The 26980-nt window shown below is 38.3% G+C and overlaps 1 protein-coding gene across 2 annotated transcripts; it reads left to right on the forward strand.

The window, feature by feature from the left end:
• The first annotated feature begins 212 nt into the window (after positions 1-212).
• Positions 213-7317, forward strand: LOC110940803 (NEDD8-activating enzyme E1 regulatory subunit AXR1). 2 transcript variants are annotated; one of them, XM_022182372.2, is made up of 15 exons: positions 213-368; positions 1831-2003; positions 2079-2242; positions 2467-2577; positions 3128-3207; positions 3302-3452; positions 3528-3621; positions 3929-4017; positions 4119-4192; positions 5098-5260; positions 5454-5539; positions 5890-5973; positions 6055-6235; positions 6829-6927; positions 7086-7317. In XM_022182372.2, exons 1-14 carry the CDS (start codon positions 331-333, stop codon positions 6910-6912), a joined length of 1572 nt encoding a protein of 523 aa, XP_022038064.1. In that variant the 5' UTR covers positions 213-330; the 3' UTR covers positions 6913-6927; positions 7086-7317. The 2 variants fall into 2 exon arrangements, with proteins under 2 accessions (XP_022038064.1, XP_022038063.1); XM_022182371.2 differs by having other exon boundaries at positions 7093-7317.
• Positions 7318-26980: the final 19663 nt, after the last annotated feature.

Consider the following 26980-nt stretch of genomic DNA (forward strand, 5'->3'; position numbering starts at 1 on the left):
CCACAAAATAGGTGTCACGTGTTAAATAACACTACTGTTTCACGCCCCTTCCCACATCCCGCGTTTTGACACAACGCCCCGTTTCTAACGCGTGTGAACATATCGTCCACGTATTGAATAACGTCCGCCTTTCAAGGACTTGCACATATGGTCTAACCCAAGCCCAAATAGATAAATGCTGAAAACGAAGGCGAGTCGCACCCGTTTTCTATGAATTGGATTTGATTTATAAAGTAAAGCATCTGCTGATTAAATTAAATTTTTTGAATATATCCCTTCCATAGCCACCATAGGTCACTTGTTGCAGACGGGTGATCGAGCTCATTAACAATGGCGGAACCAAAGACCAAATACGATCGTCAACTCAGGTACCTCTTCTCTCTTAATCTATCTCCACTCTCCTTTTTCCCCTATTCAATTTCATAAACCCTAGCTCTTTTAATTTCCAACCTTTACTTCGATTTCACGCTTATCTTCAGTCTAATATCTAACCCTTGCATAAGCATCAAAAGCTTACTTTTATTTTCATATCATATCGGACTGTATGTTTGGTACCACTACCTTAGTGGACTCGATATTTAATTTGATTTTGCAAGCCCTCAAGTTGCATCATAATTGAAAACACTACCAAGGGAAATTGGTCATATTAGATAGGCAAAGAGGGGGGAATGTATTGTGTTAGGGATGTCTAGCTAGGCTTGAGCAAACTTTAGGTTTGTCATTTAACAACTCTGCAGCTTATAACAATGATGTTCTTCATATACCTTTTTTACTTGCTCATATCTCTTTCAATTTAACTACCCAAACCAATTCAAAGGCTACTTTAGGTTAAACCCTACTGATTGTCAATCTTCATTCTAATCATCAAAAGATTGGGGGGGGGGGGGGTAGGGAACTATCTAAAGGAAGGTACATGTTTGTAATGTGTATAGTTTAGACCATAGGGTGTGGTTTGGGTAGTCCCTTTGGGGACTACCCAAGGGTGTGGAGGATGGTCCTATTCCTCCGTTCTAAACCTCGCCGTTCTAAACCTTGCCGATAACAAACTCACCGGATCTATTCCTCCGTCGATTGTAAACTTAAACCGCTTAATGCATCTAGAACTAAGCAGCAATCAGATCTCCGGCGAGCTTCCGTCAGATCTCGGAAAACTATCAATGATGAGCAGATGTTTACTAAACCAGAATCAACTCACCTGATCTATTCCGGCATCAATCGCCGGAATCTACCGGTTAGCAGATCTAGATCTATCAATGAACAAAATCTCCGGTTCAATTCCGGAACAAATCAGTTCAATGCAGGTGTTATCTACACTTAACCTAGACAGTAACCAACTTACCGGCAAACTTCCGGTGAATTTGTTGAGCAACTCCGGTTTGAGTATTGTGAATTTGAGCCGGAACGGTTTTGAAGGGGGCCCACTTTTCAAACATCACGCTGACACGCTTGTCTCCAACGTCTTCTTTGGGCCGGACGCGACGCGACATGACGAGGGGGAGGGGGCGGTGTGGGACGATTCCCACACCGTTCGGTCTTAGGAGACTGCCTGGCAGCTAATTTATAAAACTAGAAACCAGATACTATATTCTTCATTATATTTATTACTAGTTTAGTTTTAGGATTTATTTGCATATATCCCATTGGCCCCAGATAGATATCTCACTTGTATATATTGAGGGTTCCTCCTCCATTGCAATTTAGGTATATTCTCTATTCACATTTAAATTTACATATATAATCAAAATTTAACATATCAGTACATGAGTATATCCTCAATATTCTCTTGAATCACATCTGGTTTTCAGTAATAGATTTCAAGTGTTAATGCAGGATCTGGGGTGAGCAAGGGCAAGCTGCACTTGAGAAAGCTAGTATATGCTTGCTTAATTGTGGACCCACTGGTTCCGAGACACTCAAAAACCTTGTTCTTGGTGGTATTGGAAGTATTACTGTTGTTGACGGTTCTAAAGTTGAACATGGAGACCTTGGAAATAATTTTATGGGTATGGCCTTAAGTGAAATTTTCTTGTCTTTAAGTTTAATTTTATTAATCTTCATGTGTTGTGTTATTTTCACAGTCAGTGAGTCAAGTCTTGGCCAGCCAAAGGCAAAATGCGTTTGTGCTTTTCTTCAGGAACTTAATGATGCTGTTAAAGCCAAATTTATCGAAGAACATCCAGTCACTTTAATTGAGACAAACCCTTCATTTTTTTCTCAGTTTACCTTGGTTGTAGCCACTCAGGTAAATATGCTACATTTTTCAACAACTGAGTTTATGACTCAACAGATACTGTATAAAGTCTTTTGCTTTATCTATATCATTTATGGTTTGTGTTTGCATTATAATGTACATTATACACGTTTCTGAGTTTTTCTACATAAATATTTGATGTATAATGAATCGTCTGTAAGTCCCTGACCCCATCAACAATTTATATTTCGCTAATTTTGGATTTTTAAATTCAGCTGGTTGAAGATTCTATGGTGAAGTTGGACCGCATTTGTCGCGATGCAAATGTTATGTTAATATTTGCACGCTCATATGGCCTCACCGGGTTTGTTCGAATCAGTGTGAAGGTACATGTGAATTTTATCTTGATTTTTTTTTCCATCAGTTGGGCTAAAAATATCATTCTCAGGACAAACTCAAATGAATACAATGTTTTTTTTTCCATGCGAATATTATAACCTGGGACAATTGTGCATGTCCTAAATTTGCATCATCGTAGTTACCCTTTCAAAACACAATAATTATTATATTTACTCATTAAACAGTAAATAAGATTATAACAATCTGTATACCCAAATAAACGAGGAGAACGTTGTATGTTGAGATGATTCTAAGTAATAATGTTAAATATCTATTTGTTTGCCCAGTCAAACAGATTATACGAAGTAACTGGTTTTACTTTATTTACTATGGAACGAGTGGATGTGATATTAATTTTATGTTTTGAAAGGGTAAATATGATATTATTAAATTTAGGAGATATAACATTTAAATATTTTTTTTGGAGGATATATATGAAATTAGTTATTGTCATTCATTGTAGTCTCATCATCGATATAGGCCAAATGTAAACTTTTTCACAGACTGATGATAATCTTGTTTTCCATTACGTTACAGGAACATGCAGTGATAGAGTCAAAGCCTGATCATTTTCTGGATGATCTCCGGTTAAATAATCCATGGCCTGAACTTAAAAAGTTGGTATTTTTTAACTGAAGATATTTCTATTAGTAACTAGGAGTAGTTTGTTGTTTTATATACGAGATATTAATTCTTATTATGTGGTTTTAGGTTTACTGAGAACGTCGACTTAGATACATCTGATCCTGTAGTCCATAAACATATCCCATACATTTTAATTCTTGTGAAGACAGCGGAGGAGTGGGCCAAAAGTCATGGTGGAAGGCTGCCGTCGACTAGGGAAGAGAAAAAAGAATTCAAGGTCTTTACTTAATTACCCAAGATCATGAATTTATGTTTCAGTAGTATTTTATGATGGTTACTTTGGAATTTGTAGGAAGTAATAAAAGCAAAAATGGTTGCAACAGATGAAGACAATTTTAAAGAAGCTATTGAGGCCTCATTCAAAGTTTTTGCTTCACAGGGAATCAGTAAGTACTGTAACATAGTCGTCTACTAAAGGGTTCTAGATATTATCATTTTGAATCCGTTTTCTAATGTTGTATATATCATATAGTATTCGGACGTCAGAGACGGTCGATTGGGCTTTTGACAATTGCTCTAGTTTTTGACTATCTATAAGAAACTGAAATTAGTAGTAAAACTCTTTTGCACGAATTACACTTTCTATTCTGTAAATGATTAATAAATATAAGTTGACAAACAAGTTTTGTCTTTGTAGATAATATAACGACTAGTAATGATAATATTAATGAAAACTATTGTTTTAAACACCAGGTTCAGATTTGAAACGTATACTTGATGATACGTGTGCTGAAGTCGATTCTGGTGCATCTGATTTTTGGGTGATGGTGGCAGCATTAAAGGTAGTTTGACTGTCAATTTATAATTTTTTTAGTTTTAGAAAAAAATGTTGTCTCCAGGTCAGAAAAATGCCAAAATCAGTGATTATGTTTGTTGATTGTAGGAGTTCATTGCTAATGAAGGTGGTGGGGAGGCCCCACTTGAGGGATCGATACCAGATATGACATCTTCTACTGAGTGAGTCACTGTTTCTTCTTTGACCAAGAAGTAATTTTATCTAGGGATAATGTATGTAAAGATCACCCGAGTGTTTTACTTTTTTTCTTTGAAGGCACCCCTTTATTTAAACAACTTTACACGCTATATTTTGAAAATCAAAGTTGCAAGTTAAAAAAAAATAGTACCATTCCACAGTCATAATAAAAACCTACAGAGTTAGAAATTAGAATCATCCAGTTAATACCAAAAGTTCAAAACTAATAACAATTCCCTAAGAATAAGCAAGATTTATTGCTCACATGTGAGGCCCGCTCCTCGGTTCGCCTTTGAAACCTATGCTTTTGACTAATATGGTTTATGCTTGTCTCCGCGACATGCCTTGGTGGGAATCTGTTGTGGAGGTCTGGGGATCAAACCCCTTGAGACACGTGAGTTACCTTCCTCATGTTGGCCGTGGGACTGGGGACGCCCAATGGTGGCGTACACCATTTTTGAGATGGTTTATATCAAATCAGCCTAGAAAAATGCTAGAATGTTGTAAATTGACAAAAAAACCAGGTGTCTTTTTAGGCACGTTTTTGGCCTTGAGGGACGAGCGTATTTTTGTGTTGTTAAAAATAAAGAAAATTTCTGTGTTAGACATGTTTTAGGCTTAATTTGGTATAAATGAAAACCAACATGTTTGAGTGGCCTATAAAGTTACCTTTTTATATCAAATATTTGAAAGAATTTTTTTCAGTAAACATTTTTGGCCGAATTTGGTTTAATTGAAACTAGATACATACTGAGTCTGAGTGGCCTATAAAGTAGTTTCAGTATATCTGTGATCTTCATGAAAAATTTAATACGAGGATGGCTCCCACGCACAAGGTTCTTTTTTTTTTTTCAATAAATAAGAAGACGTGTTGGCAATTTAATTGTAGGTTATATGTAAACCTGCAAAAGCTCTATCAGGCTAAAGCTGAAGCTGATTTTCTTGTGGTGGAGCAACGTGTTAGAAATATCCTGAAAAAAATAGGTCGAGATCCATATAGCATCTCCAAAACAGTCATAAAAAGCTTCTGCAAAAATGCAAGAAAACTCACTGTAAGTATTGTCCTTTATTTACCATCTCATATATACCACCTTTGACAATTATTTATTACATGATTTGTGTATTAGCATGGTGGATTCTGGGTCTCACTGGAAAGTGGAAACAATGATACTGGCTATAATTTTTTGTTTATTTTCTGTCTACATTTATAATTTGTGGAATGTGAATTGTTGCTTCATTTTTTAGGTATGCAGATATAAACTCATTGAGGAAGAGTTTAATTCTCCAGTTTTACCAGAGTTGCAAAAATATCTGACTGACGAGGAATACAGGTATCCATACGTATTTACCACGTTTTAGCTTATTAGGGAAAAAGTAGAGGAGGAAACCGCTTCCTGATGGTTATGCTTACTTATTATGAAAGTAAATTACATCTTTTGTCCTTATGGTATACCAGAATATACAAAAATTATCTCTGATGTGACATAATAGCCTAAATCATCCCTCTATTTACTGTTTGTTATGGTTTTAGTCCCTGGCATTTAAAAGCACTGAAAACATAACATAAGATCTTAACCTTGAAAGATGTAATTGTTATTCTTATTACTGATCTTTTTTTTTTTGTTTATATTTACAAAATTCGTTGGTGATAGTTGTTATATATTATCCTTCTCAATGGCAGTGTTGCTGTGGGATTTTATATTTTGCTTCGAGCTGTTGATCGATTCTCGGCTAACTATAATACTTTCCCTGGGCAGTTTGACGGGTAGCGTTTTTTTAATCCAATTACCAAAGTTATAAATGCGGGTGCTATACAACTTAAAGTCGTATATTTTTTATGGTGCAGAGGGATGGATGAGGATATATCTAGATTAAAAACTACAGCAGTTAGTCTTCTTAGTGATTTGGGGTGCAATGGGTCCACTTTGACAGAAGATCTCATTAATGAAATGTGTCGTTATGGTGCTGCCGAGTTGCATGCGGTTGCAGCTTATATTGGTGGAGTTGCATCACAGGAAGTTATAAAGGTTAAACCAATACATGTTTTATTTTTAATAGAGATGTCGTCAGTCAGTTTTAGTCCATTTTTATTTGGGTTATATGATGTATAATGGGTAGTCTCCTAACATGTATTTTATATAAATGCATCAAATCTTCAGAAATGATAGTATTCATGGAATGCTGTGATTTTTATAAAAAGTGGAACAAAAGTGTTCTTTGCAAACCTGATACCATTTTGGGCAAAGAGTGTTATTGGCAGAGGCTCTCCATATTTTGTATTAAATTTGAAGGGCATTTTGGATATTTGTCTAGTAGTCTCTCAGTTGTATAAAAGTACATGTTCAGTTAGAAAGGTGTAATATAATGGTGTCATCCTTGTTGGTCTAATCACCTCGTTGACTTATGAATTGTAATACTAATACTGAATTTTATTTAACGCTAGGGGATGTTTGGGATTGCTTATTGCCTTATGAAATAAACTTCAAACGGCTGATTTGAAACAGTTTATTTCACTCACAAATTATTAGATTAATAATTAAGATAGGCAATCCCGAATACCTGAAAAAAGCTTATTACTTAAGTTTTGTTATGAATGTAATTTTGTTGTATTTGAGTGCAGCTTATTACAAGGCAATTTGTGCCTATGAGTGGAACTTTCATCTTCAATGGCATTGATCACAAATCTCAATTGTTGTCATTATAATCTTCAAAACACCAGGTCATTCTCCTTGTATTCTATCGTTAAGGGTATTTTGGGGTTAATGGGTGAAAACTTGTGTTGAGCTATGTATCTGGTCAAACACTGTAATGTTGTTGAGACAAAACAAAAGGATATAAAGCATGATTTTTTTTTTTAATTTTTTGGATGGTTGTAAGAATGCAGGGTTGAAGTTCCACTTGACAATTGTGATATGGAACTGTATACTTTGACATGATACATGCAAGCAAATGAGAAGATTTGGAGGTTAGATAGGAAGAGGGAGGATGTTGTCAACATTAAACCTTGAATTATGAATGGTGTTTTGAGAGTACGCATGGTTTGGAACCATTATGATTGTGCCTTGTGCAATATTAGTTAATTACTTAGATCCCTTGCATTTTTTCTTTACAGATTAGTCATACATTGTCAGTTGTTGAAAAAGCGTGATCTAATATGAACAAACCAATTGGCTTATAGCCTAGTGGTACCCGCAGCCAATGAAAGTCACGCTGAAATGGGAAGTTGTAGTGACGCGGGTTCGATCCTTGTGGTGCCCATATCATGAAGGTAGTGACCGAGGCTATTTGCTGGCATCATAACCCTTGCGGGTGGGATGATGAGTACCTCCACAATCCTTTTTTTTTTTTTTTTTTTAATATGAACCTCCTCTATTTCGTTAATAGACTCTGGGACACGTCACCTTTTACTGCCACATGCCTGGTGGTTGAATCCAGTAGTGACGTGTGTGTGGTAAGGGTGGAGGGTATAGAGTTCGGTGAGTGGGTGATTGAGTGGGAGTCACCGATCGGTGACCACCCCCACTTGTTTGAGTCACCGAAATTTTGAATGTTTTCGGTATATATTCACCGATGCGGGAAGACGAGGGAAGGAGGAGGGAGGGAGGTTTAATGGTGGGTCCTAACCCCTTTCAACCAATCAATTTTTTATTTTTTTTTTTATTTTTAACCTACTCAAACACCCTAGATTGATTAACCATACCCCTTGGTTGAGTGTAAAATGGGGAGTGGAATGGGGAGTTGACATGGCATAATATTATTAGGTAGGATTTCACTCAATCACCTTAGAGTGATTAACCATACCCTCCACCCTAAGCAGTGTTACCAACAATTATCAGATTCCCTTTTGGCAAATTACACAATATGATGGATAATCTAAATTTCAAGAGGTCCAAATTTTAACACCCGGAAACTTTGTTTAATGCATAGTTAGAGCACCCGTAGTGGGGGGGGGGGGGGTGTTTGGGCGTTTTATCCCCAAAAAACGCCCCACAACGCTGAGGTGACCGCCCCCGTTGGCATTTTTTCCGAAAAAATGGTGGTTGGCGTTCTTTTTTCCACGCCATTGTTCATTCTTTTGGGCCAATCACTTTTCTGATGGTTTTTGTTTGGCCAATAAGATTTTTTTGATGTTTTTTTTAATTTAATTTTATTGCACTCCTTTCAAGATAATGCCTCACAATACCCACATCCCTACTACATCTATTTTATAAAAACAACCCATAATGCCCTATTGCTGATTGGACTGCCACATGGCGCACAACGCCCATGGTTGGGGGCATTATTCATGTGTACCACTATACATGGTCTTAGCCATGCGTATGATTAAAATTACTTAAATTTGTGGAAAAAACAATCATAATTTACACAAATGATGTTTGAGATCAGATTATAAGAGGGTTGATGGAATATTTTTGGAAAATCTAATTATTTATGGCTATTTTTATAATAGCAATAAATTAAAAATAATAGCTTTTAAATTTCGGATGAATTCCAAATATTCATAGTATCAATTTTACGATGAAATACGCTTGGAAACCAAAATTTCATGAAATTTAGAGTTTATTTGATATTTATTTCAATTTTGTGCTTTAAATTAGCCATATAATAGTTGATAGATCAAAAAATTAGTTTTTAAGTCATAAAAATATAAGATCTCAATTTACAGTAAGTTAAACATGTTAAAAGAAGTTTTTGTGAAAAAATAAATTATTTGATATTTTTAACTTATCTATGTGTTACTTCATCATTTTTAATGATGAAAATGGTTAAAAATAGCAAATATGACCCGCAAATTATAAAAGTCTTTCTTTACATTGGATTTAACCCAAAACTCCAAAAGAATGATATTTGGCTATAGGAACTGACAACAGTTTATAATTTATTTTTATCGAATTATTTGCTTACTTTATGATTTGAATGATAGGAAAAATAGAAAATTACGTATAAATTAAAAATAGAATCCAATGAATGGTAACATCACCAAGGGACGAACAAATGACATTGGGTACCAGTAGCGGTATTAAATTTACCAAACCAGATGTATTTCGATAACCAGATGTATTTCGATACCGTTAATTGGTATTCACCGGTTTTTACCCTCAAATACCAGTATTCATTGTAAAACTAAACTTTTCCAATGAAGTATGTTTTATATAGACCGTAGGAGAAAAATCTTGGACTTTTAAAAAATCTTCTAGTATTCTTCAACAGGGTAATGCTAGACAAAAAACCCTAAAAATTTTAGGAAACTCTGGAAACTCAAATCTCCCCCCATTTTTACCCAACCTCCCGACATTTTTTTTTTTTTTTGAAAAAAAATAACACATGTAATATACATGTTTTAAAGTGTTTTGGGCAAAAACAAAAAAAACAAAAAAGCGCCGAAGGGATGTTTTTTAAAAAAATAAACAAATTTCAGCAATGTCCGGTTGCCTAACATGTGTTAGGCACAAAAGACAGAAACTTGCTGATTTTTTTTTAAATCATTCATTCGGCGCTTTTTTGATTTTTTTGGCCCAAAACTCTTAAAAACATGTATATTACATGTGTTATTTTTTTCAAAAAAAAAAAAAAAAATGTCGGGAGGTTGGGTTTTCTAGGGTTTTCTATATATATAGGGTTTTCTATATAGCCCTCCCCACAAACACCATGGCAGGGAATAGTGATTCCCTGCCATTGGTCAAAATGGGCGGTCGACATTCTTTTATTGGACCAATCAGTTTATTATTTTATATCCACTTTAAAATTACGGTTTCGCCCCCAGTTTAAAATTACACTTTTCTCCCAACTTAGAAATATAATAACCCTTTTGCCAGCAGGTCAAAATTACGATTTTGCCCTTGGTTCAAAAATTACGATTTTGCCCTTGGTTCAAAAATTACGATTTTACCAACACCTTATTATTTTATATCCACTTTAAAATTATGGTTTTGCCCCCAGTTTAAAATTACGACTTCGCCCCAAGTTCAAAATAAAATTATACTTTTGCCCCGAGCTAAAAATTACGATTTTCCTCTCGGTTCAAAATTACGATTTCACCCTCATTTTAAAATTACTTTTTTGCCTCTAGCTAAAAATAAAATTATGGTTTTCCCCTACCCCAAAATTACGATTTTACCCTCGGTTCAAAATTATGATTTTCCCCCAGTTCAAAATAAAAATATGAATTTAAACCCAGCTAAACCGAAAATCCGATTTCGCCCTCGGTAAAAAAATTACACTTTTACCCTCAGACAAAATTACGTTTTCGCCCCAGTTCAAAATAAAACTTTGTTTCCCCCTCCCCCCGGCTCAAAATTACGATTTTACACTAGTTTATAATTTTATACCGACTTTAAAATTACGGTTTTGCCCTCAGTTTAAAATTACGTCTTTGCCCCCAGTTCAAAATAAAATTATACTTTTTCCCCCAGCTAAAATTTACGATTTTCCACTCGGTTAAAAATTACGATATCACACTCTATTCAAAATTTCGATTTTTGCCCCCAGTGCAAAGTATAAATATGGTTTTCCCCTAGCTAAAAATTAGGATTTTACTCTCGGAAAAAAATTTTGATTTTTCTCCCAAATAAAAATAAAAATATGACTTTTCCCCAGCTAAAAATCATGTCAATGAGCTGTCTAACACGCTTTTTACTTTTTCTTCTAGCAAAACTATAGTACTGTTTTTTTAATTGGTTGAGAATTATTCGGTTATCGCCCCGCAACGCGGGCGGCGCATCAACTAGTTTTAAACAAATTTCCCCGTATAAACCACAAGTTTCTATCGAAACCCGACACGTAATTGATACAAGAAAATTTTTAGAAACCTTGAGACGACATTATGGGTCAGTTTGATAACTTCGGATCAAATACTGATTTGAAGCATTGGTGAATATATTCAATTATTTTTACCATAAAAGAACCAAAATCGTAATTGTTTTCGTAAAACTTCCATCACCCGATAATTTGATACATTGTGTGTATGAGTGATGTGTGATACACGTGTTTGGTTAAATATATGTTTGAGTGATGTGTGTGATCTTGTGAAACATACGACTCATGTTTTATACATAATACTTAGGCTACACAGTATGGAGAACGTTCCTTACCCGTTCCGGACCGACACCGTTCCAAACACCATCCCCCCTCCCCTGTCTTCGTCGTCTCCGTCCCCTTGAACCACAAAAGGACAAAACCATTTCTCTTTCCAATGCAATTTGACCGTTTAATAATAATAATAATAATAATAATAATAATAATAATAATTAATTTCCAAATTTAAAAATTAACGGCCACTTTTTAAAATTACCCCAAAATCCAATCAAAATTTATATAAATTCAACATTTTTACACCACTTTTCACCCACTACAACCCCATCTCTCTCTCTAATTTAGGTTATGCGGTATGGTAGAGGGTCATCCTTGGATAGGGCTGTAAACGAACCGGACGAAAACGAACAAGGCCTTGTTCATGTTCGTTCGTTAAGGAAATAATGTGTTCACGAACGGTTCATGAACACTTACCGAACGAGATTTTATGTTCGTGTTCGTTCATTAACGATATGAACGTGTTCACGAACGGTTCACAAACACACATAAAATCAACGTAGATGGTAGATGCTAGAAATGTATGGCCGAGGGAGCAGCGCTAGTGCTTAAATAACTAATAGTTGAACATATGTCAGTGTATTCATTGATGTGAATAATGAGGAAGAAGGGGAAACGGTGCAAAAACAAGGTGAGAATATTGTTAGGGTATTAAATTAAAGAATATAAATGTTTAAATAAAATAAATAAATGTACAAAAGTTATTCATGAACAACATAAACAAACGGACATGGATGATTGTAGATGAACAACCGTTCATGAACACCTTACCGAACGTTCACGAACACAATTGAACGAACGAGACCTTTGTTCGTGTTCGTTCATTTAACTATTTGAACGAAATTTCCTATTCATGTTCGTTCAATTATTAAACGAACGAACATAAACGAACTTCCCACCGAACGGTTCACGAACTGTTCGCTGAACGTTCAGTTCGTTTACAACCCTATCCTTGGAAGATGACCCGTCACGTAGGCACCACGTCATAGTCCTTGGAGGATGTCCCTCCAAGGTAGAAACACTGGAAATGGAGGATGAGCCTACCTCACCAACTTTATTTTTTGAGTAAACTTCCGTTTTGCTCCATGTGGTTTGCTCACTTTAACGGTTTTGCCCCAAACCTTTCAAAATAGCCATTTTACTCCCTGATCTTTGAAGGCCTTCTTGATTTTGCTCCCCGCCCCTTAACCGCATCCATTTATGCTGTTAACCCATGTCACGTGCAAATCACCTAAGGGGCATTTATGTCTTTTCCCAACCCTCTTTAATGAATCATATTTAAAACCCTAACAACCATTATGGCCCCTATTCATCTTCTTCCCCATCAACAAAGAAAAACCCTAAATCATGGCAGACGTACACTGTGCTTGTTGGTCTCCAACCTCGAACGTGACATCTTGGACTCGAGCTAATCCAGTCAGGAGGTTCTATCTATGTGCTCAACATGGCTTTGTGAAGTGGTCAGATCCACCCATGTGTCGACGATCTGCTGAAATCATACCTGGTTTGTTGGAGAGGTGTAACAGGAACGAATCCATTGCAAGAGCTGCTGTGAAAGAAAACAGGAAGCTTAAAGTTCTGTTAGTGTTGACATGGATGTTTTGCATCTTTTTGTTGCTAAAAAATTTACCTAGGTATTTTGTAATTAGGAATAATCAGTGTTGTAGGTTTGTTATCGAAGAATGTTTATTGGAACTGATGTATTTTGGAACTGATGTATTTTGGAACTGTAATGAAAGCAGTTTACTTGTTTGGCACAATTGAGTTTTTTTGTTGATATGTTTGGTTTTGACATCGTTGACATTACATACGGACAACGGCAAAATTTTGACCACTTTGTACAGTTGTGCCAATCTGTTTGGTATGTTTGGTTTGCAGCCAAATCAAACCCAAAAATTAACAAGACCAAAAGAAATCCAAATCAAGACCAAACCAAAACAAGACCAAACAGACACTAAAACTGACCAAAAGACACTAAAACTGACTAAGACCAAACCAAAACAAGAACAAACCAAAACAAGACTAAACAGACACTAAAACTGACCAAGACCAAACCAAAACAAGACCAAACCAAAACAAGACCAAAACAACACCAAATCATACCTGCATATGATAAAGAACACCAAAACAAGACCAAATCAAACCTGCAATAACTGACCAAGACCAAAAGAAGACCAAATCATACCTGCATGCATTAAAGAACACCAAAACAACATACAATAAACTGCATGCATAACATAAACAAGACCAAGACCAAAACTGCAGTATAAAATACATAAAAGACATTAAATACATAACAACCAACCATAACATTGTCATTGATATAATAAGTAGGCCTTAACCCATAAGAAACACCAAAATTCAGGCCATAGGGTAATACAGTCATAATGTCAGCAAAAGAGGATGATTGTTATCACATACATACTTAAACCATTAAAAACCTAACCACAAACAACTAAAACTTAAACATTGGACTGAGACCCATCTGCAGTTCCCTTGCAAGACCTTTGATTATGCCCCTTCCCACCACACTTTGTGCATTTCACAGTCTGACCAACCCTAGACAGCTTCCCTTGCTTCGATGCCTGTTCAGTCAACTCTTCTGCACTTTTCTTCCTCTTCTTTCTTGGCCTGCCAACTTGCTTGTGGTGCTTTGGTGGAACAAGGGTTGTTGGACAAGCAGATGGTAGCCACATGTTCCTACCATTGATTGGGTTCACTGTATGTGCATAGACCTGCTTCCAAGTTTGTAAGCAATAAACTTGTGAAACCCATTTCTCTGGAACATCCACTTCTATTCCATGTGCAGCCATATCCCAAATAACTGCCACAACATGCTTACAAGGCATACCAGTTAGTTCCCACCTTCTGCAAGAGCAGGTTTTATCAGCCATGTTAACAACATACTGTTCCAATGAACTCCCTTTAACCTAATACTTGTCCACAACATTCCACTGGACACTCATATCTGCAGCCTTCTCCTTTATCTTGTAAAAAATCTCAGTAGCAGTTGGTGTCAAGTGACCTTCATTCTTTGAAATCAGTATGTGCACATCAACATTCCTCCTTATCAAATACTCTCTAATAGACTCTAGACATGTTATAACAGGCTTGTCCCTTCCTTCAACCAACTGTCTGTTGAAAACTTCACACAAGTTGTTAAGAAGCACATCACTGATAGCCCTACCTGCATAACACAAGTTACAAATGATAAACATTACTAAATGAAGTTACAATTCACATACAATATTTACAATACATTACTAAATGAAGTTACAATATTGACATACCACTAAAATAGGCTCTGGTCCAGTGAACAGGTGGAATCTCCCTTAGTGTCACACCCTGGCTTTTGCGGAAGCATGGATTATTTTAGTGTGACTTCTTAAATACCATAACAACAATCATAACAATGCTATATGATAAAAACACATGATGTTCATCCATTAATATAGTTTAGAAAATACCATAACATGCTTGTCTTGAAACATCATCCCAAAATAAGTTACAACCATGACTTGTTTAAAATGAGTTCTCAAAGACTCAACAAAAGACTTTAAATAAAACGAGGTTTAGAGACGTGTGACCCGTCCAGGAAAGGGTTACACCTCCCAAACCCTACGACCCTGGATGACATCTTTATTTAGTACGCAACTTGACACATATGCAGACACTTGCCAGATCCGATCAATTCCCTGAAATACATGTAGTTTGAAAAATCAACAAAAGTTGAGCGAGTTCATGTGTATGTGAGTATGTATAAACCTTTGAAATATGTCCGTATGTATGAAAGTCCCTGGTATGTAGCAATAAGGAAAAAGAGATCACCAATGGGTTGCAAAGCCACTGGTATGTGTGAAGTGATGCAGGAAAACTCAAACCTAGCGGAGTTGCACCGGGCTTCTGGCTGTAAGACACAGTCACCACTATGGGCCGCCCCGGCCTCTTGGGTGTGGGCTCGCTACACCCAAATAGATCTATCACTCATGTCCCTCGGTCCTACGACGATGATTAATGGCCTTAAGTGTCGCGCCTGTCACTCACATGATCTAAGTAGTATACCCTCCTTAAGCTCACCATACCATGTATAAAAATGTCTGTATTAATTTTAACATGTATTCCACCCTCGAAGTATAAAACGGAAAACAGTTAAGGGAAAAGGGGGACATGAACTCACTGTAGTGCGTCTCCTGTGCTCGTACTCAAACCTTGTCAGCTACACGATAACCTACACCGTACTAATATCTATTAGACGAAAGGGCCGTGCCTTGCTTTTGCATTTACGGTTTGAGTTACGTTACTTTGATATTATTCCAAGTTATAACTTATTGTTAAAATAATAATAATAATTATTTTAACTTACATTATATTTTTAGGTCTTGAAATAATAGTTAGACAACTACTTCGTATTCATACTTCTCAAGTATTTTATGTGCGTATTTCCTTCCCAAGGATGGGGGTATTTATACATGTATTTTAGTGGTTCCGAAAATAATATATTTTTAAGTTCCACCTAGAAAATATATTTAACATATTTGTTAAAAATAATGTATTCCCAAAATATATATATTTTTCCAAAAAAATAATATATTTTTCACTCTTTGTATCCAAAATAATACTTACCCAAAAGTATATTCGTAAAAGTATTTTCCAGAATATTTTGTAAGTTACGTTTTAGCGTTTGGTTCCACAATAACAAGCGTGTAACTCAAATATTTTATTCCTTAAAATTTTGGGTATTATTCTGGAATTATAAATGTGATGGTATTTTGCTAAGTTACATTATTTTGCCCTAAATAATATAACTAGTTCACAAATCCAACAAATATTCACACAAGCGTTTTAGTATAAAATATATTCTAAATATATATTTATCCGCTGTTATTTACGAAAATCCACCTCCGACACTTTGAAATTTTGTAACCAAAAACTTATGGCGAAGTTTACTTCCAAAAACAAAGTTAAACACATTTGTAAACACTTGGTAGAAAATAATTTCTAAGTCTTGGGATTTTTAGAAAATTTCGCCAGAGTTTCCCCTAAAAACGGAGGTGTCCATGCTATTAAGCATATCATTTTCTTTTCAAAATCAATCAACAATTTTACATCACCTAGAGCGGAAACTATGTGCGTTACATATTAATCATGAACTTGATACATTCCGAAAACGCGTAGTAACTTGGTAAAGCTTTTAGTGGACTTAGTTACCTTCCAAAGCGTAATTATTTCTTTAAAAATCATTTTCTTACAAAAGTTTAGTGTTTACAACTTGTAAACAATTTTTACAAAAATTAACCTTTTGAACTCTTCTTGCAAATAAAATGTTTTCACACTTATTTTATGTCCAAAAATGATGCAAGTGTATGTAAAGTCATGCTTTTTCCAAAAATCGATTCTCTAACTTGGTTTATTTACAAAAATCTTTTATAAAACTTGGATCTACATGCTCATCAACCTACTTGTTTAATTATATTTCAAGAAAAATCATTTTCTTCCAAGTTCATGCTTAGACTTAGAAGATGATTATTCCATATATCACATAATCACCTTCTAGTCTTGTTAATTCATATTTCTAAACATCATCTAACAAGATCCATATGGTGATCAACATCACACAACCAAGAATCAATAAGAAATCAACAATACATTCATAACATCATCCTACTACAACATTTAACCATACATTCATGTAAAGTTTTATGCTCATGTCTTTAGTTCTTGTTCTTTAGTGTTTTAAACATACTTATCATACTACAACTTTTAACCATAAAAACAAGATGAACAAGAGTTTAACAAAAACTTACTACTAGCACAAAGGCTAGGGAAGATTTCTAGTGAAGAAAGATGAAGAAAATGGTGGGTGAAGGCAATGTATGAAGCTCCTTGATGATCTCCAACTTCAAGCTCCTTTAATTCACCTTCTAGCACTTGGATGAAACTTAAAAATGGAAGAATAAGGTTGAGTTATGGTGGTGATGGTGGCGGTTATAGTGAGCCGAGAGGGAGGGAGAGGAGAGTGAAAGAGATGGTGTGATCTTGTGGAAGATATGGAATGATATGATCTTGTAAGCACCATACTTATAATCATCTTACTACATATTTTGTTTATTCATGCAAGCAAGTAATCAAATAAAATATTGAAGTAAATCTAGTGAGGTATGGGGGGGGGTCCTTGTGACCGAAATCGGGTATTGGGGGGGGGGTTTGATGTAAATTTTGTAACAAGTTGGTAAGTGCAAGTTCAATTCTAAGTATATAATTCCATATGTTAGTTAGTGGGTATTTTAGTGGGTGTTAGGGTGTTCGGGGATCACGACTAGCCAAGAGATAATAAAACAATGTGTTTGGAAAAATTTTGGTGTTCCAGGTAATGTCCGGTTGTTCGGTTAGATACCGTTCCGTTAAAGTGCTTAATTATTCCGAAAAGTGTCTTTTATATAAATTTTTGTGTCACATTTTAATTCCCGACACTTAGGAAAGCATACAGGACCATTCTAGCATATTAAATGCTGAATTTTTGCTGAAAATGCAGAATTCTGCACTTAAAGTGTGTTTTAGGCACTTCCCGGCACTTAAACTATCACCTAGTGATGCAGTTTTATGGTCGTCACTTCCCTACACTCCATACTAGTGTGGTACCCTGTCTCTGGCTCATACTGGCATTAAAAACATAGTCTGTTCATGTGCTGGCATTGTCAGCATGTTTCTGAATTATCCGTTCAGTGTGCTAACTGTGCTTTGTGCATCAAGTATGTCACTAAAGTTTGTGTGTAATAAATGGAGTGACAGTATGAAATATGATGCATATGTATGTATGATACAGAAATCATAAAGCAGTTTAAATTGTCAGTTGAAATCAAGTACAGTCATTAAGCACATAATTAAGATTAATTAATTCTACGGTACCTGTAATTGTGAGGGTTGTCACATTCTCCCCCCGTTAAGAAAATTTCGTCCCGAAATTTTGGTTCTGCTACTAGATGCAGGGGTCTTGGGAAATAAATGTGGGTATTTTTCCTTCATACGATCCTCACGCTCCCACGTGAATTCTAGGCCATGTCGCGCATTCCATCGAACCTTGACGAGCTTGACACTACTCCTGCGTATTTTGTTAACCTTCCAATCCGTAACCTCAACAGGTTCTTCAATAAAGTGGAAAGTGTCGTCAACATGAACTTCGCCGGCAGGAATGACCCCTGTTTCTTGAGTTGGACTCTTTTCCAAATTAGATACATGAAATGTATCATGGACGCCATTAGTTCCGCAGGTAAATCCAACTTGTAGGCTACGAGACCAATCATTTCCAGGATTTTAATTGGACCAATGTATCTGGGATTCAATTTCCCACGCTTCCCGAAGCGTGCCACACCCTTCCAGGGTGAAACTTTCAGCAAAACCATGGCTCCCACCTCAAACTCCAGAGGTTTCCTTCTTTGGTCCGCATAACACTTTTGACGATCACGAGCCGCTTTGATGCGTTCTCGGATCTGGAAAATCTTGTCCGTTGTTTCTTGAACCAAATCCGGACCAACTTACTGTCTATCTCCCGCATCGGGCCAACAAACCGGTGATTGACACTTACGCCCATAGAGAGCTTCGAACGGTGCGGCTTGAATGCTTGCATGACAGCTATTATTGTATGAAAATTCAACCAACGGTAGGTGAGTGTCCCAACTCCCACCTAAATCCATAACGCAAGCTCGCAACATGTCTTCTAGCGTTTGAATCGTTCGTTCGCTCTGTCCGTTCGTCTGCGGATGAAAAGCAGTACTCAGATTCAACTGAGAACCAAAAGCTTCTTGAAAGGATTGCCAAATCCTTGACACGAATCTTCCATCTCTATCAGAGATAATTGAGAGAGGCACTCCATGACGTGCAACAATCTCTCTCAGGTATATCTCAGCAAGTTTGCTCGTGTTGTCTTTCTCCTTGATTGGCAAAAAGTGTGCAGATTTCATTAAACGATCTACAATTACCCAAATTGTATTGTTACCTTTGGGCATCCTTGGCAATTTTGTTATAAAATCCATGGAAATCTGTTCCCATTTCCATTGGGGTATTTCGCATTGTTGCAAGAGACCTGAAGGTTTCTGGTATTCGGACTTTACTTTGGCACAAGTTAAACATTTGCCAACATATATCGCAACGTCGCCTTTCATTCTCGGCCACCAATAAAAATCCTTTAAATCTTGGTACATTTTGTCCGATCCTGGGTGGATCGAGTACCGTGACTTGTGTGCTTCATCGAAAATAACTTCTCTCAAACCACCAAAGAGGGGAACCCAAACTCTTCCCAAGAAACACAATGTTCCATCCTGCTTTGGTACCAATTGCTTCTCCATTCCCTGGAGACACTCGTTCTCAAGATTTTCCCTTTTAAGAGCTTCCCTTTGCGCAGCACGAATGCACAATGTGAGGTCTGTCTGAACAATCATTTCCAAAGCCCTAACCCTTATGGGCTTAATCCTTTCCTTCCGACTCAGGGCATCGGTGACTATATTCGCCTTCCCTGGGTGATACTTGATCTCACAATCGTAGTCGTTCAATAATTCAACCCAGTGTCTTTGCCTCATGTTAAGCTCTTTTTGATCAAAAATATCATGTAGGCTTTTGTGATCCGTGAAAATGGTACATCACGTGCCATATAAGTAGTGTCGCCAGATTTTCAAAGCAAACACCACTGCGCCCAATTCCAAATCATGCGTGGTGTAATTTTTCTCGTGGACCTTCAGCTGGCGAAAAGCATATGCTATAACCTTCTGTCGCTGCATCAGCACGCAGCCTAAACCCTGACGCGAAGCGTCGCAATATACCACGAAATCGTCCGTGCCTTCGGGTAGAGATAAGATCGGTGCGTCACAAAGTTTGTTTTTCAATAACTGAAATGCTTCTTCTTGTTTGTCTCCTCTATAAATCTGTGATAATAGCCTGCCAAACCTAGGAACTGTCGAATCTCGATTGGCGTCTTTGGAGTTTCCCAGTTCTTGATCGCCTCGATCTTTGTGGGATCCATATGAATTCCATTTCTATTAACTACATGACCAAGAAACTGGACTTCGCGTAACCAGAACTCGCACTTCGAGAACTTCGCGTACAGCTTCTCCTTCTTAAGCAGCTCTAAAATGGCTCTTAAGTGTTGCTTATGATCTTCCTTCGACTTTGAGTAGATCAGAATGTCATCAATGAACACAATTACGAACTTATCGAGGTACTTCTTGCAAACTCTGTTCATCAAATCCATAAATACAGCTGGTGCGTTTGTCAGACCAAACGGCATAACCAGGAACTCGTAATGTCCATATCGAGTCCTAAAAGCAGTCTTTGGTATGCTTTCCTCTTGAATTCTCAACATGGTATCCTGATCGTAGATCGATCTTCGAGTAAAAACTTAAACCTTGTAACTGGTCGAACAGGTCGTCGATCCTTGGCAAGGGATATCTGTTCTTGATTGTCAACTTGTTCAGCTCCCGGTAGTCGATGCACATGCGAAAACTACCATCTTTCTTCTTAACAAACAAAACTGGAGCTCCCCAGGGCGAGAAGCTTGGTCTGATAAATCCTTTGTCTAACAGCTCCTGGAGTTGCGTTGACAACTCCTGCATTTCCGAAGGCGCAAGTCGATAGGGTGCCTTAGCTACAGGCGCGGCGCCTGGAACTAAGTCAATATGAAACTCGACTTGTCTTTGTGGCGGCAATCCTGGCAAGTCTTCTGGAAAGACTTCAGGATATTCTTTTACGGCTAGGATGTCTTCTATCTTTGGTCCAGCGGCCTCCTTATCCACGATGTGTGCCAAGAAGGCAACACATCCCTTCTTCAAACACTTTCTAGCTTTTTGGCAGCTAATGATCCTTAAGGGCGTATCGCGCTTTTCTCCATGAACCACAATCGTTTCTCCATCCGCCATTGGGATGCGAATGGTCTTCTCGTGACATACAATTTCGGCTCTGTTGCTTGACAACCAATCCATCCCTACTACCACGTCGAAGCTTCCCAACTCGACTGGCAGTAGATCCAGTGTAAACTCGCGCTCTCCCAGCTCTATTACGCATCCTCTGATGACTTCACTGGTTTCCACTAGCTTTCCATTAGCCAGTTCAATTGAGTATGGAATGTCTAACTTACTAGCAGTTAACCCAAGCATATTCTTAAATTCTAGCGATACAAAACTATAGTCGGCACCAGTGTCAAATAGTACAGATGCAAAGCGTTGGTTTATAGGGAACGTACCAGTGACAACATTCGGGTCCTGGCGTGCTTCCCTTGCTCCAATGTTGAATACCCTCCCACGAGCTTGATTGAGTTTTGGGCATTCACGCTTGAAGTGCCAGATGTCTCCGCAGTTAAAACACCCCGGTCCCCGACCGTTACCATCTCTATTACCGCCTTGATTGTTGTTTGATTGCGGTTACCATTTCCTGCTTGATTCCCGAAGTTACCGCGATTACCATTTTCGCCGTTGCGGTTCCCATTCCCGTTACCTCCACGGTTGTTACTACCGGATCCCCTTTGGCCACCACCGCCAGTACCAACCCAACAAGTGTCTTTTAGGTGACCAATCTTCCCACAGGATTCACATTTTCTAACACTGCACCGGCCAACATGATGATACTGGCAAAATTCACATTTGGGCAGAGTGCCCATGTATCCTTTCCCTTTGTGTTCACTGCCAGTCTTTACTTCAGCTGGCGGGTTTGTATCCCTCTTCTTGCTGGCACTACCGGTACTTTTCTTAAATTTCGAGAACTTTCTCTTGTTTTCTCCTGAGGATTCGATATGTATCTCCTTTTTCTTTGGTTCAGAAATTGAAAACTTGTTCAATCTGATGGCTTCTTCTGTAAGTGCCACGCTGAGATCAATGGCTTCTGTAATTGTCGGAGGCTTCGACGTTGTTACCATGCTCATGATCTGGGGTGCCAATCCCCAGATGAAACGCTCAATACGTTTAAATTCAGGATCAACCATATACGCATAACGCGTGACAAGTCGTGGAATCTTTGGACATATTCAGCAATTTTTGGGCCATCCATTTTTAGGTTCCAGAATTCCGTCTCTAGCTTCTGTATCTCTGCCCGTGAACAATATTTCTTCCTCATGAGCTCCTTCAGCTCAGCCCATGTCAGTGCATACGCCGCCGCCTCTCCTAGGGTTTGAACTTGCAGGTTCCACTAGGATAAAGCACCATAAAGAAAGAGTCCTGAGTCGTAAGTAACTTGGTTTTCAGGAGCACACTTGCTCATCCTTATTACCGAATCCGTCTTTTCTGTCCACTTGACGAAGGCAACAGCACCCCTAGTGCCGTCGTAGTTTAAGGGTTTACAATCCAGGAATTGTTTGTAGGTACAACCTGTACCGGTAATATCATTAACAATAAGCATTAGTGGATGTGTAAGAAGTATCCAAATATAACGTAATGTGTCTCAAGCGACTTGGACATTACCATTGGGGGGGTTGTTGTTGTTTCTTAAGGAACCTCGCTAGTCTCCGCGCGGGAGGCCTCATAGTCAGCTATCGCCTTTGAAATACATTCCCGCAGTTCTGCCTCAGTAGTAGGCAAGCGTGTGTCTCTTCGTGGAGGCATCTTCTAAAAGAAGATCATATTGGTCAGGTCATAGTAAGTACGTGTTAGTGCAGTAATGTCTATCGCCTCCGTCAATCAAAACCGTAGCCGAAATAGACTTTATGATGTAATACTTAGGAAAAAGGGCAAGGTGGCAATCTTTTAAATAGGGAGAAATCCCTTATGCCTTGTGCCTATAAATAGGAGCCTTAGGGTTTAGTTTTGAGACTTTTGCTAGTTTGGAGCTCATTTGGTGATCTTAGAGTTTGAAAGCTAGAGAGAGAAACTAATGAGAGAAAGGTGATTCACGGTTCTTTGTACGGTTTCATATCAATCAATAGAATCACAGATTATATTACGTCTCGTGTGTTCGGTCACGTACGTTCACGGATTCCGCACGTCGAACGTGTCGTTACGCAATCGTTTCGGAGTGAAAACCGGGACCTACAAGTGGTATCAGACCAGGTGCTCGGTTGCGAGGATCAAACGCACAGATTCGTACAAGATTTGATCAGATTCAGAGCCAAAAACATCCAGATTTGTCAAATTTCTCTTAACTTTCTTGTTCTTCACGTTTTTCTCTGAATTTTGCAAAATTGACAAGGTTTTTACGGTCCAAATTAGTTGATTTTTTGATATGTTGTGCGAATTAGCTGATATATAACCCTACAAATTTTCAGGTCAAAATTCCAAGCCATTTGGGAGAAATCTGAGTTTTTGTGATTGTTTTTGCTAAACTGTTCGTCACCAGCCGTTCGGCCAGCCTATTCGATCGAACAGCAAAAGCCTAACCGTTTGGCCAGTGAAGAAACACTAGATAAATGGTCGGAAACGAGATATCTAAGGGGTTTGAATCCGCATAAAAGGTTAGTTTCCACCCGACTGATTCAGATCCGATTGACCTTCTTCTCCGATAACTCTGCAAAAAAGAGCACCGTTAGCCTCGCCAAGGGGAGAAGGGGGTTCTCTCCTTGACCCGACTCCGGTGTGAGAATAAGTATTGGTAATGAAGAAGAAGATGATGTATTTGGTAAGTGTGTGTAACTTGTTTCATACCTGGGTTTTATCTCTTATTTATAGCCGGGAGTCATTTGGGCGGGAAAACCCGTTAATGAAAAGTTAACGGAAGATGCTAACCCCGTAAGCGGTTACATTTCCTTCCGTTAAGCTTTTTGATCTGACGTGAGAGCACACGGATTGTGACTTAGATCGAAGGCTGGGAATCTGCCACGTGTAAAGTGATCAAGTGGAGATTTCTCTCCATTTGCATGCTTCCGTTGTAATTTCAGGGACACATGAGATGGTGACACGTGTCCATTCGGTTGTAACCGTCTTGGTGGTGCACGATTGTATTCCTTCTTGAAGATTACTTCTGTAATCTGGTGTATCACCTTATTGTGTGGAGACAGGTGAATAAATAATTCCCAAGTCTGGGTTAATAATATCCAAGTCCGGATATAAAGGCGGGAGTATTTACCTCAGGATTTTCATCCTTTGTTTATGGGAGAAAGCGCAAAGGTTTTATGATTTCCTTCGGGCACGCAAGTGTTGACATTTTGACTGTTCTTTAGATCTCTGTTTGTAAGACCAGTGCGCGGCCGCGCAAGGTATAAGGTTTGATCAGTAAGGTTTTGGTATGGTTCCCAGCGCCTTTTATGGGGTTTTTGGAACCTTACCCCTTCAAGTCCCCCCAGTCTAGTGTTGTACTTATGCAAGTGAGTGGAGCACTGGACTTTTGAGAGGGAAATGCTTTGGGCTACGAAAAAATGAAGAATCTTCGATGAGAAGATTTATATGTATTTAAAAAAAAAATTGTTCTTTGAAAATCATGCCATGACGTATAATGACGTCAGTTGGCAGGAAAAGTGGTATTTGCAAGAATTTGCCTGTTTTTACTGGGATGTGTAACAGCGTTTGTCAGATTCATTTAATGGAGATATGACTCCAGTTCCTATAGCGCCGTTTGGATGTGATACTTCCTGACAGTTAATCATGATGGTTAAGCTTTCTTGAAGTTGAGTTTCCCTATATATATGCATATTTAAGATGCTTTGCTTTTAGCTTTTTCTGGTAAAGAAGATGAAACGTTCTTACTATACTCGTCGCTTGTTGGATGCTTTTAGTGTTTATGAGGCTGCTGAAGGTCTCGTGCTTCTTTCTTGTTCACCGCCTCTAATTGTTACCAGAGAGGATTCGATCGAACCTCTTTCTCCGGCGACTGTTGGTTCTAGCTGTAAGCTTCTCCAACACAAGGTTGTTATTGATGGTGGTACTGTGCTAGATGCTGATGGCTTAATAGCTCGCTATCCATTGCTCCAGAAGGGAGGGTGCCGGCTGGTATATCAACGCCGGAGCACTCGCCGGTGCGGGCAGATATCTGTTGATGATGATTCTGATGCTAGTTAGGTGTTTAACTTTAGGACTATCTTTCGTCCTTTTTTGTAAATCTGAACGATTTTTTGTGAAGATCATTGTCATGACCTTGCTAAGTGTTTGTGGTTACACTTTTGATGATGTGCATATTTTTGATGTAATATTGTCCCTGTTAGGGTTTGTTTTGTATGTTTGGATTACGATGTGTTGCATATTTTTAATTGCTTTGACTAGTTAGGGCGAATGAGAGATGGTATTGTGCTCATGTGTGAATGTTTGTCCAGAATATGCGCTTATGCTGCGCTTTTTTTTTCTTTCCAAACTGTTCATGAGGTGTACAATGTTTACCATATTGTTTTCACGCGAACCAAAGGAATTTTATGCAATTTGTAACAAACAGTAATCATGAAAATAGTATTCGTATTAATAAAGCTCAAGGCTTACAATATGAAAATAGGAAACATATTGCCTGTGAGTGAGTTGTCCTATATGTAACACCTGCGCAGCTGCTGCGCATTCCATGTGCGGGGAACTAGAGTCCTGTCAATTCTCTTAAGGGTATATGCCCCCTTGCCTAGGACTTCATTGATGACATATGGCCCTTCCCACCTTGTGGCCAATTTGCCCGGTTTCTCCGCATTTGATGCTTCGTTGTCGCGTAAGACAAAATCCCCGGGAACAAAGGTGCATACGCGTACATTATAATATTTTTCGAGTTTGGACTTGTACCTTGCTTCAGTGATGGCGGCGTTTTCGCGCCGTTCTTCAAGAAGGTCTAAGTCCATTCTTCACTCTTGCTCATTATTCTGCCTTTCCATGGCTATCATGCGCGGTGACGGAAGACCAACCTCGGCTGGAATTGCCGCTTCTGAGCCGTAAACCAGGCTAAATGGGGTTTCTCCCGTGCTAGTCTTTGGCATTGTACGATGTGCCCATAGGATGCTGGGGAGTTCGTCGACCCATCCTCTGCGCGCTGTTCCAAGTCTCGCTTTTATGCCGTCAACGATCTGTGTCACACCCCCAAAATCCACACGCGGAGTACCACCGCTTGGGAGCGTGACATGACCAGGATCAAGCCATCAATCATATCAAACATAGCATTTAATAATAATAAAAGTCATTAAAGTAATTCATCTTGACATGATTGATGTTTCAAAACCAAGCATTGTTTAAGTAGCGGAAGCATTGTTGTAAACCCAAGTTAAAAATACTGAAATGTCATAAGTGTCCAACAAAGTAATACGATCCTTGTCCACAACGACCGGCTCCCCCTTGTGCAAGCTCCATGTACCTAACGATCTGCAAGGCATGTAACAGAATGATCAACAAACTAGTTGAGCGAGTTCACAGTAAGTAAGTGCGTAACAGTAAGTAAAGGATGGCTCTACTGGGCCGTTAGTACGTTGTATAGGTGGGGGCTTCCCATGTTATGTGACCACTAGACTATTCGTATCAACTACTCGTATCATCCCTGTTCTTCTTCCGAGAACAGTAGCGCGTATGGGGTGTACGTAGGTTTTACGCACGTATCCTTCATAACCGAGGATAGGAGACGCGGGGGTGTACGTGGGTTTCACGTACGTATCCTTTGTACCGAGGATAGAAGTAAGAAATGCGTACACGTAGGTTTTACGTGCGTGCCTGACATCCGAGGCAGTAATTGGCATATGACCACGTAGGTGTTATCCTAACCTACGGAACCGTCCTGACATCCGAGGATCATGGTAGGTGATAGTCTAGGAAAAACATTTG

This window comes from Helianthus annuus, chromosome 5 (assembly GCF_002127325.2).
Source record: "Helianthus annuus cultivar XRQ/B chromosome 5, HanXRQr2.0-SUNRISE, whole genome shotgun sequence".
Lineage (NCBI taxonomy): Eukaryota > Viridiplantae > Streptophyta > Magnoliopsida > Asterales > Asteraceae > Helianthus > Helianthus annuus.

Bases quoted from the DNA above. Each gene is read 5' to 3' on its own strand.
- LOC110940803 (XM_022182372.2), top strand. From the start codon at position 331: ATGGCGGAACCAAAGACCAAATACGATCGTCAACTCAG. The intron at 3,208-3,301 runs GTTGGTATTTTT...ATGTGGTTTTAG, and splicing joins CCATGGCCTGAACTTAAAAA to GTTTACTGAGAACGTCGACT. The intron at 5,974-6,054 runs GTAGCGTTTTTT...TTTATGGTGCAG, and splicing joins TTCCCTGGGCAGTTTGACGG to AGGGATGGATGAGGATATAT.